Raw genomic sequence first — 15,319 nt, 5'->3', positions numbered from 1 at the left:
TTCTGTTCAAACACGTACAGCTCCAGGACAGCGGCATCGTGACGGGACGGGCGGAGAAGGGGAACTACTTCTGTCTACATGTGGACTGCTACGAGCTGGTGGAGACGCTCACCTGTCTGTCCCTGAAGCCCCTCCCCGTCTCCAATTACCTGAATCTGTACGGGAAACACCAGCAGCTGCTGGGCCAGCTGTCCACCCTGTACCACCAGGGCCTGATCCACGACCTGTACAAGTGAGAGAGAGACACAGGGACCGTTACTATCTGTTCAGACATGTCCACACACACTCTGAGGGAAGAAGCTCTACACTCATGTTTCAGGATTTCTAGAATATAAAGTATCCAGCCTGTGCTTTCATTTTCTCAACAAAAACCCACCTGGTAAATTCTGGGTCTTAATTTAATCAGTTATTATAACACTCTTCTGTTTGGCAGAAATGATCTATTGGCAGAAATGTAATATGATATTAATAACTGTGTTTAGTGTATAATCAGCTAAAACTAAGAATCATTGTGTTTTCGTTAGCTTAGAATGAGCCGTTTATATCTCCATAGGGAGCGGGTCCTCTTCACGGAGTCCTCTTCATGTTGCTCCTCCATGTTTCTACAGTAGCCCAGAACGAACAAACCAAACTCTGGCTCTAGAGAGAGACTTCCATGTTTTTGCGTTACCTGAAGGCCACCGTAGTTCTCCGACACGCTTGTGTAACTGCGGTAACGTGAGCCGCCGTCTGACTTCCTGTTGCTCCTAAAGTTGTGTAACACTCGGCGTTACCGCAGTCTTGGAAAGGAGGAGGAGGAGAGGGTACTCAGTTGGTTGCAATCTGCAACCACACCGCTAGATACCGCCGAATCCTACACACGGGACGTTTAAGGCCCAGACACACCAAACCAACATCAGAGAACTAGCGGCGATGAAGGCCGACTGTTGCGTCGCCTCACGTCGCCTTTGTCTCGGACAAAATGTTGCATTCGAACACACCGTAGTAAATACATACACACATTTGCATAAAGCAGCATATTTGTCCACTCCCATGTTGATAAGAGGATTAAATACTAATCTGCAATTTAATTTCTGATTAACTATTTGAATGGATTGACAGCCCTGGTTGAAATACATCTTAAAGGGACTGTATGTAAGTTTTTACACGTATAAACGTGTTTTAATCCTTTTTATTGCCAATGTGTGAACAGGTTGTAACTTAACAGCCTGTAGATTGCTTTTAATGTGAAGAATAGGGGATATTTTTCTTTTTTTTTCTCTGTAAAACTCAACGGATGTGACGCCATGCACGCTCGCAACAGCCTTTCATTTCAGCTCCTCTTACAGGGCCAACAGTGTGCAACCATAGCTAACGTTTGGGTAGAAATGAAGTCCGCTAACGCCAACAAACAACCAGCCTCCACCACAACTCAGACTCCAACACAAACTCCACGGATACACGTCCCTTTAATTTACCCAGAATTCATAACAAACTAGTCTCCCGTCCTTAAGATAGTTAAGAACTAGTCAGCTTTGTGCAACAGAGGGATTTAGAAGTCTATGTCAAGTTAGTTTGATCTAAGCCGTAGTCGAAGTCTCAATATCACATGGTGACTGTGGGGCAGCTGCCAATTCTCTGGTGCTTGCTGTTGTTTCCCTTTTCCCTGGTGTTTTTTTGGTTGAGTTGCTGAGTGATTAGAGGGTTATTCAGTTCACCTGTTGCGCAGGGTGTGGGGACTGGCTCTTAAATGATAGTTGAGAGCAGCTTGGTGCATTCCCCTCTTGGCCAATCAGGGTGTAACGACGCCCTTTCTGTAGGGCTTAAAAGAGGAGGGAAACTGCACACCCAGTGTCATTCTGATCTCTCCTTCACTCAATGCAACATGTGTTATCAGCTTTATCAGAAACTCTGGTCTGTTTTGGGCCCTTTTGGGATTCTGTGATCTTTGTGTTTTGTTTGTTGAGAGTGTTGACTCTCCTAGTTGGGGAAACAAGTTAAGTGCCAACCAATTGGGTTACCTGCACTGGGACGTTTAGGTACTATTTGTGCAACGATCTGGCTTGCCTTACAATAGCCTAACGCCTGCAGGCTGTATTTTTGTATTCTATTCATTTGTTGATTTTCAATGAAACCCTTTATACCCATTTCTTTTAGTGTATTTTATTTGGGAAAACTTTAAAGGAGGGTAAAAGGAAAAACACAAACCAATATTTCAGTTTCCTTAATTGTTTGTTATTATAGAGGCATTTGTTCATTATTGAAGAGGCTTTTGTTCATTATTATTATTAAGAAGGCATTTTATTTTATATTATTATGTGGATGGGAACTGTTTTTCAGTCTTCTGACTGAACAACTAAAGTCTGGGGAACTCAGTACCGCCACAACTGTGCTACAAAGAACATAAAGCACAGGTTTTAAACTCACCAAAGATTGTCTTTATGTGGAGGAATAAATGAAAGAGAAAGTTGGCCCAGTGTGTCGTAATCCCACGTTACACGGGAAAGTGTGAAAACTGTGATGATGTTTACATCAGACCGCTCGCCGCTTTCTCAGCCAGATCCGTCTCACTACCCTCGGGGGGTTTGTTTACAACCTGTTACCAAAAGGACTGATGGAGCAAACTGTGAACATAATATCATGTTTTTACTGAAGTCTTTTATTAGCTTCAAGAACTTAGGAGGTAAACAAACTATTTATACAGTAGTACAACAGACCGCCAGGAAGGATCCGTATGTTTGGTTGTCAACAAACAGCTTCACCAAACGGATAGTTTCCTCTCTGTTGTTGTGTTTATATTTCATATTTATTCACTTGGCTCAACACATGATGCTGTTTTCAGTTCATATCTGAATCTGTTTGTGAAGCCGCCGTGAGTCTGAGAGAGGAAATGTTTCCAGGTAGTGAAACCTCCCATAATGCATCTGCTGACTGCTGACCTCACGCGTCAACATAACACATCTGAACAGACGAGAGGGATTCAGTCCTTCAGTGTCTTTTGTCCTCTTGCTGTCTGTCTGTGTGTTTGCTGCTGTGACTTTGCTGTGTGTGTGTGTGTGTGTGTGTGTTTGTCAAACAGCGGGTGACCTGCTTCTGAGGTTTCAACACAAATGACCCCCAGATATGGACGTCTATTGTCCCCCCCCCCCCCTAATCTGTTTATGTAGCTCCCCAATCTGTCTTTGTGGCCGGTCGGGGGGGGGGGTTAGAGACAAAGCCGCGGCCTCCCCGCCGCACAGAGGCCGATTCCTCGTCACGCCGCCGCTCGCTCAGCTGACTCGTAAAGTCATTGTGGAGGCTGGCGGAGCATCGGGAGCCGTTACAATCATTGATTGACTGTGTGGCGGAGAGGGGGGGGGCATTCAGCCAATACTGTTAGTGTGTTTGGTTCCTTCAAGGGTTTGCTGATATTTAAAGGGTCAGTTCACCCAAATTACAAAGAGAGTTTCTCTCATACTTCTTCTTCTGGTGTGTGCAGAGAGACGGCTGGAAGATGTAAAAACACTACATTCAAAGTCCTACTTCAGTAAAAGTACAAAACTAAATGTACTTAAAGTAAAATACTAATGGGCCTTGATTAACTGACTTATTATTCATGATAATTAATAGTGAAGAATCAATGTTTATATACAGTTAGATAGTTTAGTCCGGTGGTTCCCAACCTAGGGGTCGGGCCCCTCCAAAGGGTCAGCAGATAAAGGCCGTTACACACCAGGTACGTTTTTATGGTGCCATTCATTTGCAAGTCAATATATTTTTTCAAACTGTTGTTTTTGTCATGAGTACTTTCACACAGAACACCAATATTTTGCGGCAAAAAAACAACATACTTTTTTTTCACACCACAATTAAAAGCATCAAACGATCACGTTGGATTGAATGGGTTGCGTTGCTCTTATATTTATGATTTATTTAAATAACAACAACTGTTGCTGGCGCTTGTGCTCGCTCTACATAGACATGAAGGAGCATCACTCAACACAGTGAGGAGACACACGTCAGCTAAAAGCACAATATCACTCTATATTTCAGCTGCTTGGCAGTAATGTTAGCTGACCAGACCAAGGTCTCTCCATGAATCAATGCTGATCCTAGTGTTGGCTTTTCCTGCCTCGGCCTCCCGACCGCGGCCGGAGGGAATGGGGGAGATGCCGGAGTTTTGGTCGGAGACGATAACGTTTCTCTCTGCGGAGCCTCGTCACTTCACAAGACACGGGAAACCTCTGTTGGTCTGGAGGAGCTGCAGCAGTTATTTCTGCACAAACGTCCACTGAACATTCACTAGATATTCTCAGAGCTAAACTAACTCTTCTGCAGTGTGGAGTGAGCAGCATGCACGTGAGAGGTGGAGAGAGAGAGAGAGAACGCGCGCAGTGTCTGAGTGAAGGCAAGCAGAGGAGCAGAGTCTGAACAGCGTAGCCACACGCGAACGTGCATGGGATCCCGACCCGGTAGATTTATACGTGTAAAAAGTTACAAACAGTCCCTTTAACCTCGCCGATAGCTGGATTCACGCAATGTCACAAGATCACGCAAGAATCTAGGGATCACATATCACTCGAAAAATCCATCTTTTCAGGCTCCAAGTGAGGCGTTTGTGTCCAATCAGTGAGGAGCTACTGCAGCTAGGGGCGGGGCTTAGGTGTGTGATGACACACACGGCGTAGACGCTGTAATAGCATCAGTTCTATCACAACTGACGAGTATTTCTTCATTGAAAGAAAAGCAAAGAACGACACTGAAGGCTTTTCATGATGGAAACAGTGTTTTCTCTCTTCTCCCGAATGGCTTCAGCAAGAGTTTGATTGACAGGTGGTTCATCCAATCACCTGCCAGGTATTTTTTTTCCAGTGACGGCTTCTCAGATGGTTCTGTGTAACGATTAGTTAGTAACAGGTTAGTAACGATAGCGGTAAACTAAATGTAGAGACGTTGCCTTATTATATTAAGAGGTCACAAAGTGTGTTTCAGGTTGTTTTTGTTTCTATAAGACGGTAAAAACTGAACTGTTGTTTTATCGTAAAAACATATTGACATGTTGTGTGTTAGTATCATCACCAGAATAAGAAACAAAACAGTGGTGGTATAAATAAAAGAAAATGTGTATCAATGAATGTGTGTGTGTGTCTCCTGCAGTTTCTTCATGCAGAGATGGTGTTTGGCCGTTTATCACGACAGATTCTCCGACTTTGAGCAGGAGCTTCAGCAGATCTCCTCAAACACAGTTAGTGATTTTATTATTATCCAAAAGTCTGACCTCTTTCTTTCTTATAAAAACGTAACGTGTGTGTCTGTGGAGCTAAAACACAGCGGCTCAATAATTACTATAGTTACTGTAATACAGTTTAACGTCCACCTCTGTGTCTCTGCAGGACGACGAGTCGAGGCAACAGGACCGATTCAGAAACGGCGTGAGGAGCGGCGCTGTGAAGTATCTGACCTACAACCGAAACCTGCTGCCCATGTTCGCCTACCCGGGTCAGCTGTGACATCACACGTGACATCGCCACGTTAACGAAGCTTTGGGTAACACTTCATTTCACAGGTCCGCAAATTTCATGGTAATGAGGTGATAATTAGCGAGTAACCTGTTTGAAATTTCTATGGAATTACTGCCAAATTACCCCCCAATATTTACCTCAAAATCTATCTAATATTACTTTATTATAAATATTATTTAATAATTATATTCTGCTGTTTCCAAATTTATTTAATACATTTAATAATATAATAATACATTTAATTTATTAGCAAATAACTTCTTTGAAATGTTTTCATAAACTCCCTGAATCATTACATCAGCTACCAGATTACATTTCTACAATAAGTCACATAAAGGTGATCAGAAGTGTCTTCTATTAGTTTTACACCTCCGTTGAAGAGCAGCATACGGCCGCTTCTCAGGCCTGAAGGCCCTATTTGAACCATTATATGCTATTTAATTATATATAATAATATATCATTGTTAAATAATGTTTATAATAAAGTAGAGGTAAATATTGGGGTAATAGGTTACTTGCTAATTATCACCTAATTACCATGAAATTTGAAGACCTGTAACATGAGGTGTTACTCAAAGCTCTTAAACCCCGTTACATGTATTTAAATGTTTCTTTTTAATCCTGTTGTCACTGAAGCGGTTCCTGTGTAGCTTGTTCTTGTTCACTGTTTCTCACCACTGTGTATCCTTGAGGTCTAACAAACATGTTGAATGCATCTCATTCCTTCATAAAACTTTTGCAAACCCAATTATTATTGTTGTGATTGTTTTCAGTGTTGTGTTGTTTACTAGCTCACAGTCTTCCTCTTCCCGCCTCTAGAAGGTCGACCACCAGCTGCCGTGACCTCGTGGTTGTTGTGTGGAAATACAAACAAAACGGGGACTGGCTCCTAAAAACATTCCTCCTAAAAGCATTCCTCCACGGTGACACTAGTGGTCAAAAACTTCACTCCATCAGTTTCACACATCAGCAGGTTTCTCCAGGTGTTGAGTAGTCCTACTAATGAGTAGCCATATAGTTGTCTCCAGAGGGAGCTGTGTGAAGTCTGATAAATGTCCTCAAGTCTGAAGACTACAAGTTTGAGAATGAGATGTAATAAATGTGGAGGTGTGGAGTTCTAAAGAAGTGAGACGTCTGTAGCTGCTGCTCATCTCTGCTGCAGGTTCAAAGCTGCAGGATACATTAGCCGCTAACTAGTATAATGGTACGTGTCCACAGGCTCCGTGCTTTCCACGCTCCCCATTCATTGTCTATGTAAGCAGCCGTGCAATGCATTCTGGTAGCGTGGCGTCGCAATTTGAGAAACGTGTCTATTGGCACTTTAAAGGTCCCATATTATAAAAAAGCGAGATTTTCATGTCTTTTTTATTATAAAGCAGGCTTAAGTCCTATATAAATACTGTGAAAGTATCGAAACGCTAAATCCACAGAGAAATACACACAGCCCGTATTCAGAAACTCTGCATTTGAAACAAGCTGTCAAGGATTTCTGTCCATTTGTGATGTCACAAATCTACAATATTTAGACACTTTACACAGATTTAAACGTAAACAACCTAAATGTGCCAGTTTATTCCTGGTTGCAGTGTGGATGTGAATGTCATCAGCTGACAGGTAGTACACATGAACCCAAGCTGTTGCCTAGCAACGCAATTCTGTTGCAATTTCGTCGCAATTCCGTCGAAATGCACTAAAACGGAGCGTTTCAGTCAGAGGGTAAATACAGGCATATTCAGGCAGAAAGTATGAGGAAAAAGAAGGTTTTTTTGAACATAACAGCATGTAAACATGTTCTAGTAGAAACACAAAATACAAGTATGAACCTGAAAATTAGCATATTATGGGACCTTTAAAGAATGATAAATCAGCAGGTTGCTTTAAGATTGATATCTGTCTTCTTCTCAAACTCTTGTTCTCAAAGCAAATAAGCACACTTTCCATGGATGTTGAATGTTTCCTTGAAGAAAATAGACTTTTCAATAATTGAAAAGATGTTAATGTTGAGTTCATTAAACATTGCAAACGAATATTGGAACCTAAAATTCGGACTGTGTGATGTCATCTTTCCTGATAGCTGGAAACACTTCATGTTACAATAAATTTGTATTCCTTGATATGTGAAGTCATTTTGATTTGGTCCTTAATTTGATGAAATTAAGAGACTTTTCTAGGACGTTTTTCTCGTGTAAACATCAAATGAATTGTCTGTTTTTATCTCCCTGATTTGATGTGGAAACTCTTCACTCACTCTGATTTAAATATGAAGCTCAGTAAAGTTTAAAATGAGATGATGTTTTTGTGTTTCCACAGAAGACAGACAGAAGACAGACAGACGTCTCCTCCTCCATCATGAGCCAACTGTAACTGTGAGTATGACTCTGCAGCAGCGTGACCAATCACAGGCTAGGGGGGGGGGGGTTCACTCTACAGCTGTATGCTAATGAGGCTGAACTGAAGCCTGTCGAGGAAATAACCACACACACACACACACACACACACACACACAACAACATATGTCCAAACACCTCCGAACAACCCGCAGGCTCACACACACACACTGCTGGTGTTTACACACACACACACACACACACACTCACACACACTGCTGGTGTTCACACACACACAGAAAGTCACATACTATAGCACTCAGTCACCTTTAAAATATTAGAATTACATCACATAAATAACCAGATTAGTATCTCTTTCAATATAAATCTAAGGTAATATATATATATAAAGATATAAAATACAAATATCCCTCCTATAATATGTTAAGAAACTTACCATTAGTGTACTCAGAAGTACATATAGTGACGTTAATGGTCATTTTACAGCATTTAATGCTTTTCTAATCTTCAATAATGCTGCTATAATGTTCTTTTATTCTAATAAGTGTGTGTCTTTGGTTATAAATAAACAGTTTATAGTGTTTTATGGTATTTAATGGTTGTTTTTAATCTCCTGTGAGTTTCTACAAAGGGTACTGGTATCATTAGTTTTGAGTTATTAGTCACATTATGAGACCTGATTTAAGATAATATAATCCTTTATTAGTCCCACAGCACGCAGCAGGATTACAGCAGCAAAGTGGGACGAACAACAACAAACAAGAGGCAGAAGTGAAAAACACAAAACAAGATCTAATAAATAAGCAGGTAAACAATAAAGATATAGTCCGTAAGTAAGCAGTAAAAGTGGTGTTAGTTTTCTATATGTTATCTGTTCAAGCTGCGTTATATGTGGTTAGAAAGCAGCTGTCATATATTGAGCATTGTTCATCATGTTATATATTTTGTTCTAAACAGTTATCACAAACTAAATTAAATGACTCCATTGCAAAATTATTATTTTAAAGTAGTTTTTTAGTCCTAAAAGTTGCAAGAAGTTGCTGCTCCACTGAGATTATTTTAAGATATCAACTTGATTCAGGAAATTTATGTAAAATTGTATATTAATCTTGGAAAACAAGACACAGGTTTCTGCACTAGGATCAAGAAGAGACTGTTCCTTTAATAATATTTTTAATTTTTAAATTAACTATTTATTGTATTCTATTTTAAGCGTATTTTTAGTTTATTTATTAGTGCTCTTAATTATTAGTTAATTATTTTATAGTTTTCACCAATTGTTTTGCACTGAATTTCTGAGTGGTGGATGTAAGAAACACAATTTCGTTTTTATGTGGCGCATATATTGTAAACAGGTTGAACTGGCTAATTATTGACTTTAAGGACTCAAAATGGACAATAAAGGTACCTGGTAAGATAAAGTAAACTGTTTTTTACTGAAGATGAAATCAATTTTAAAAGCACAAACAAATGAAAAATGAAGGAAAATAATAATTTTAGGTAATTAAAATGAGATAATAAAAGCATTTTGGTGGTAATTGGTGGTATTTTGTGTTTTGTGTTTGTTTTGCAGCAATCAGAAATGTGAGCTGATCTTGAGCTCAACAATGAGACATCAACTGAAACCTGCTGCTTTCCAAACATCCAGATTTCTGTGTGCTCCTTTATTTTAAACATGTCATGCTGGTGACATCCCATCATCCCTCACGGTGGAGGACAGACTCCTCTCCGGCTGACCCGGGTCAGATCTGACCTGCAGGAATTAGAGTTTGCTGCCTTTAAACTCTGCAGATAATCTCCGTTTGCCCCATTTGGTGACACAGAAAGAGCGCACTGATTACGCACAGCACGCGCCGACGGTATCTGGGGGCCAGATTGCTTTTTTGGGGGCCCCTCCCCCCCGCCCCCCCTCCACTTCTTCTTCTTCTTCTTCTTCTCCTTTTTTTTCAACTGTGCAATTTCCTTTTCAATCACGGCGGGTCTACAGCTTGCACAAGCGCAGCCATTGTGATGCAAAGCAGGAACCCCTCCTCTCGCTATTAATTATGTATGCGTAAAATGACGGATTCATATGTCCGGAGTTAACTGTCACGCCAGCGCACATGCTGCAGCGCCGCAGCGCTCTGACATGTTGGTTTGGTTATTTGTTTCATGTAGTTGGACGAATTGATCTCCATATTTCAGTGCGTAAAAGCGCGTTTCAGATAGATCTGCTCTTTGGGGTCTTTAATCCTGGAAAATCTCTGAATGTCTTGAATTTTAAAATCTGAACTCAAGGTTTGGAGCTGCTGTTGCGCTTCTTTAACCAAGAAAATCTGTCTTAAACCTCAATTTCACTTTTATTTAATTTCTAAAATGTTTCTTAAATGTCCATCCTAAAGTTCTGCTGAATTTCCAGCTCGCAATTCTACATTTTGACGTCGTTATGTGTCTCCTTTTTGGACACATCAGAGCCCCCCGCCCCCCCCCACCACCCAAAGGAGACACATAAAGCCGAGGCACGTGTAGATTTCTATACAAACTCATCAGACCGTAAAAGCAGGAGGCTCCTGGCGTGTGCCCGGGTCGAGACGAGGAGGAGGAGGAGGAGGAGGAGAGAGAGTGTGTAGGAAGGGAGGGGGTGAAATACAATAAACCCTTCAGGTACATCTGCTTTGCAATCTGCAAATCCTCCTCCATCTCCACCGGCTCCGTCTCTCAGAGAACTGATTTCTAAATACTGCTGCTGGTTTACAAAACACTAAAAGCTCGTCTGGATCAGGTCTCCATCCTCCATCACCCCCTCCATCACCTCCTCCATCACCCCCTCCATCCTCCATCACCCCTCCATCCTCCATCACCCCCCTACATCACCTCCCTCCATCACATCCTCCATCACCCCCCTACATCACCCCCTCCATCCTCCATCACCCCCTCCATCCTCCATCACCCCTCCATCCTCCATCACCCCCTCCATCCTCCATCACCCCTCCATCCTCCATCACCCCCCTACATCACCTCCCTCCATCACATCCTCCATCACCCCCTCCATCACCCCCTCCATCCTCCATCACCCCCCTACATCACCTCCCTCCATCACATCCTCCATCACCCCCTCCATCACCCCCTCCATCCTCCATCACCCCCATTACATCACCTCCCTCCATCACATCCTCCATCACCCCCTCCATCACCCCCTCCATCCTCCATCACCCCCCTCCATCACTCCCTCCATCCTCCATCACCCCCCTCCATCACCCCTCCATCACCCTCTCCATCCCCCCCCCATCACCCCCTCCATCCTCCATCACCTTCTCCATCACCCCCTCCATCACCTCCCTCCAGCACCCCCTCCATCACCCCTCCATCACCCTCTCCATCCCCCCCTCCATCATCCCCTCCATCCTCATCACCTTCTCCATCCCCCCCTCCATCATCCCCTCCATCCTCATCACCTTCTCCATCACCCCCTCCATCACCTCTCTCCATCCCTCCTCCATCAACCCCCCCATCCTCCATCCTCCCCTCCATCACCCTCTCCATCCTCCATCACCCCTCCATCACCTCCCTCCATCACCCTCTCCATCCTCCATCACCCCTCCATCACCTCCCTCCATCCTCCATCAGTCTCTCCATCCTCCCACACCCACTCCCCAAAGCCCTGGGCTGCTCCTGATTGGTCGAGGATGAGTCAATAGGGAACAATGTCATCATGTCGCTTTAAAAAGCAGCAGCTATGTTTCTGTGTTGTTAGTGAAGCAGCTCGGAGGAGAACAGAGAACAGAGAACAGAGAACAGAGAACAGAGAACAGAGGACCAGCAGCAGCAGCAGGAGAGGAAACAACAGAAAGAAGCATCAGATGAAGTGAACGAGGATCTGTTCTCGTCCAAAGTGCCTTCAGCTCTCCGTCCAGCAGCGAAACATGCCGAGAGGATTCCTGGTGAAGCGGAACAAGAAGAGCAACCCGGTGTCCTACCGGGTCCGCTCGGAGAAGGAGGAACCGGAGCGATCCGCCGCTGACGCGCCGCCGCCTCCGGTACCGCTGCCGCTGCCGCTGCGCTGCGCGCCGCTCGTCTCCGTCCCGGTGCGCGTACAGACGCCGACGCCCACCTGCGGAGCTGCGGCCACGGCTCCGGAGCGGGTCTGCAGACCGGTGCAGTTCGGGAACCCGGAGGTGGTTTACCAGACTCTCTACAGCCCGACCCGCCCGGTCAGCCAGGACCATGACCGCTCCTACCTGGAGAGACGCGTCAATCTCGGATCACCTGTCTCCGCTGCGTCTTACCCGACTTCAGCAGCCCTCCCAGCTCTGGACCACCTCTACAACCCGGTGGACCTGAAAACCGGCTCCAGCAGCCGCAGCGAAGCCCGGGCCACACACACCGCGTCGCTCAAGCGACTGTCCAGCGACACATCCAGCGCGTCGCTCCCCACCGCGGCGACCAAGCGGCCGCACAGCGACACCGAGCGCAAAAGCAAACCAGCCTCCAAGAAAACCAAAGCGATCCGGAAACTGCACTTTGAGGATGATGTCACCACGTCTCCGGTTCTGGGGCTCAAGATTAAAGAGCCTCCGGTGGACCCGAGACCTCAGCAGCCCGGCGGAGACAACAACGTCCCGATGGGGGAGTTCGTGTGCCAGCTGTGCCGCGAGGCGTACGCGGACCCGTTCTCTCTGGCGCAGCACAAGTGCTCCCGGATCGTCCGGGTCGAGTACCGGTGTCCTGAGTGTGACAAGGTGTTCAGCTGCCCGGCGAACCTCGCCTCGCACCGGCGCTGGCACAAACCGAAGCCGCAGAGCGCAGCCGCTGCCAGTGCGCAACATTTGGAGACGGCGTCCGGTAAGACGGCACCGGATGAAGCAAAGGATTCTAGTGATAGGGACACGCCCAGTCCCGGACCGTCCGAGTCCGGCTCAGAGGAAGGGCTGTATGATTGTAATCACTGTGGGAAAAAGTTTAAGCGCCAAGCGTACCTGAGGAAGCACCTGGCGTCTCAGCACGGCTCCCCGAAACCGGCGGTGGCGGTGGTAGTGGCAGTGGCGGAGGACTTGGACGCGCCGCCTGCGGCGGCCTGCGAGCAGAATGCGGCGCCGCTCAACCTGAGCGCCTCCAGCTGCCACCTGTGTCCCGTCTGCGGGGAGAACTTCACCAACAGAGGCAGCCAGGAGCGCCACATCCGCCTGCTGCACTCCTCGCAGGTTTACCCGTGTAAGTACTGCCCCGCCGTGTTCTACAGCTCGCCGGGACTCACCAGACACATCAACAAGTGCCACCCATCTGAGAACCGGCAGGTGATCCTGCTGCAGATGCCGCTGCGCCCCGCCTGCTGATCCGGGACTTTAAAGGCTGCTTTCACACCGAAACACGGAGAACAAGAATCCAGCTCTGATTGTGAGACTTTAAGGTTACACTGCAAAAACATCCGGAAGGCTCCTGAAGTCTGAAATCAAGTGAAACATAGATGAGTGATTTATTTCCTCTTGTTTCAGGTATTTGGTTAAAAAAAATCACCAAATTTTAATCAGTTCTCCTCTTTTAAGACCTTTAACACCCTGAACTCTGAATTCATTCAACACTTCTAGAAGAATGTCCCTGTGTTTGTCTCGTTCTGGGATGTTAATTCAAGCTCATCGACGGATGTTTTTGCAGTGTAACTCTGTAGAGGTCAAAGGTCACCGCTCACCTGCAGCTGGCAGGGATTCAGTGCCTTGCCCGAGGACACTTCAGCAGGTTGTGTGTGTTTGAACCCTGGCCTATAATCCCCCCCACTACCCACCACCCCATCTCTGACGTCACTCTCCAAACACTTAAAGCGTTAGACTGTTAATTTATTTTTCTAGCATCTCTGCACAAGTGCTATTAGCTTCTAGACCTAAGAGAGAGGAGACGACCTGTAGCCGACGAAGAGCCGAACTCACCTTATCTCATCACTCGGACTAGCTTTAACGTATATAGCTTGTGGATCTGTGGATCAGTAGCTGTCGCCTGAAAACAAGAAGAGTCGAAGTAGTGTAGCCGGTTAATGCCTTCTGGATTAGAGCTGTAAAACTGCCTTAAACTGATCTGATTGTCTTTTTATTTATTGATCTCTGGCTGGGTACGATATGATTATTATTTTTTACAAAGCCTCCTGTATTATTACTATACAGTATATCTAACTCCTTTGTGTTTTTTCTATTTATTTATGTATTTATTAAATTATTTGTGTAACTTATTGTGCGGTCTGTTGCTGTGTTTTCATGATGTAGCCAAATTCTTTAATTTATATGGAGACGATGTGAAGAGGAGGACGGACGGCGTGTTCATTATAGCAATCAATGACTTTTATCAGCCGCTCCTCGATAAATAATAATAATAATAACTGAATGCAATCATTGATTTTATTTTGTTTCTGTTGTTTTTTTGTAACCCTTAGCTCTTATACTGCTTCGGATGTTTCTGCAGTATTTTGCTAAATGTCCAAAAATAATAAAAACCAAACTGAGAAACAGTTTTTATTCTGTCTTGTGTGTCTTTTGGAGCTTTTTAACATACAAAAATATATATTTGCAGATGTGGTTTAACAGCTGGATTAAAACCCTAAGTCAACTTAAATGCTGTTTAAAAAGATCTCACTATAACATTACTTAATTTCATCTTTATTAATGTATTTTTTTGTCAAATATTTAAGATTCTTAGTCTATAAATATCAGAATAAACCTTTAAAAACCAATATGTGATTCAAGTGCTGGAATGTAACTCAAGTACTGTACTTAAATATTTGAGGTACGTGTGCTTTGAGTATTTCTATTTATACTTCACTACAGTTCAGAGGGTGAATATTCTACTTTTACACCACTACATTGGTAGTTATAGTATTTACATATAGGACATGCTTTTTGCGAAATATCCCAAAACAATAAAAACCAAACTGAAAAACACTTTTGGAGGTTTTTTAACTTATATATAAATATATATGCAGAGGTGGATTTGAACCCTTAATCATCTTAAATGCTGTTTAAAAAGATCTCCATACATGGTGATATAAAACTTCTTCATTTGATCTGTATTAATGTATTTTTTGGGGCTAAAAACAATCAAATATTTTATGATTCTTAGTCTAAAAATACCAGAATAAGCCTTTAAAAACCAATATGTGATTCAAGTGCTGGAATGTAACTCAAGTACTGTACTTAAATACAACTTTGAGGTACTTGTGCTCTACTTGAGTATTTCTATTTCATGCCTCTTTATACTTCACTCCAGTTCAGAGGGTGAGTATTGTACTTTTACACCACTGCACTGGTAGTTATAGTTGGTATTTACTTGTATCAGAGTATCTTTACAGTGTGTTAGTATTACTTGTACTTCAGTAAAAGACCTGAGTACTTCCTCCACCGCTACGTGTTGCATGGTAAAGACCTCAGGGTCATTAAATTCCCAGAGAAATGTGACCTTGTGGTCCCTGAAAGCAGCACATGTGAAGGTATTTCAACAGATGACGTCACATCCAGACGCTTCTGATGTCAG

At 43.9% G+C, this 15,319-nt stretch overlaps 2 protein-coding genes across 2 annotated transcripts in view; both read left to right on the top strand.

Annotated features, from left to right (window-relative positions):
- Positions 1-5,628, top strand: part of cfap61 (cilia and flagella associated protein 61) — a 40,034-nt gene extending 34,406 nt beyond the window's left edge. The window contains exons 23-25 of the mRNA XM_037749877.1: positions 21-232; positions 5,116-5,203; positions 5,352-5,628. Coding sequence (XP_037605805.1) covers positions 21-232; positions 5,116-5,203; positions 5,352-5,468 — 417 coding nt within the window. The 3' untranslated portion in view covers positions 5,469-5,628. The remainder of the gene's footprint in view (positions 1-20; positions 233-5,115; positions 5,204-5,351) is intronic.
- A 5,918-nt stretch (positions 5,629-11,546) lies between these two features.
- Positions 11,547-14,303, top strand: insm1a (insulinoma-associated 1a). The gene has a single exon (XM_037750071.1). The coding sequence runs from the start codon at positions 11,731-11,733 to the stop codon at positions 13,138-13,140; it is 1,410 nt and encodes a 469-aa protein (XP_037605999.1). The 5' UTR covers positions 11,547-11,730; the 3' UTR covers positions 13,141-14,303.
- The last annotated feature ends 1,016 nt before the right edge of the window (positions 14,304-15,319 follow it).

This window comes from Sebastes umbrosus, chromosome 18 (assembly GCF_015220745.1).
Source record: "Sebastes umbrosus isolate fSebUmb1 chromosome 18, fSebUmb1.pri, whole genome shotgun sequence".
Lineage (NCBI taxonomy): Eukaryota > Metazoa > Chordata > Actinopteri > Perciformes > Sebastidae > Sebastes > Sebastes umbrosus.
This window is presented reverse-complemented; position numbering and strand designations above follow the sequence as displayed.

Excerpts from the sequence above, each read along its gene's own strand:
- insm1a (XM_037750071.1), top strand. The coding sequence starts at position 11,731 with ATGCCGAGAGGATTCCTGGTGAAGCGGAACAAGAAGAGCAACCCGGTG.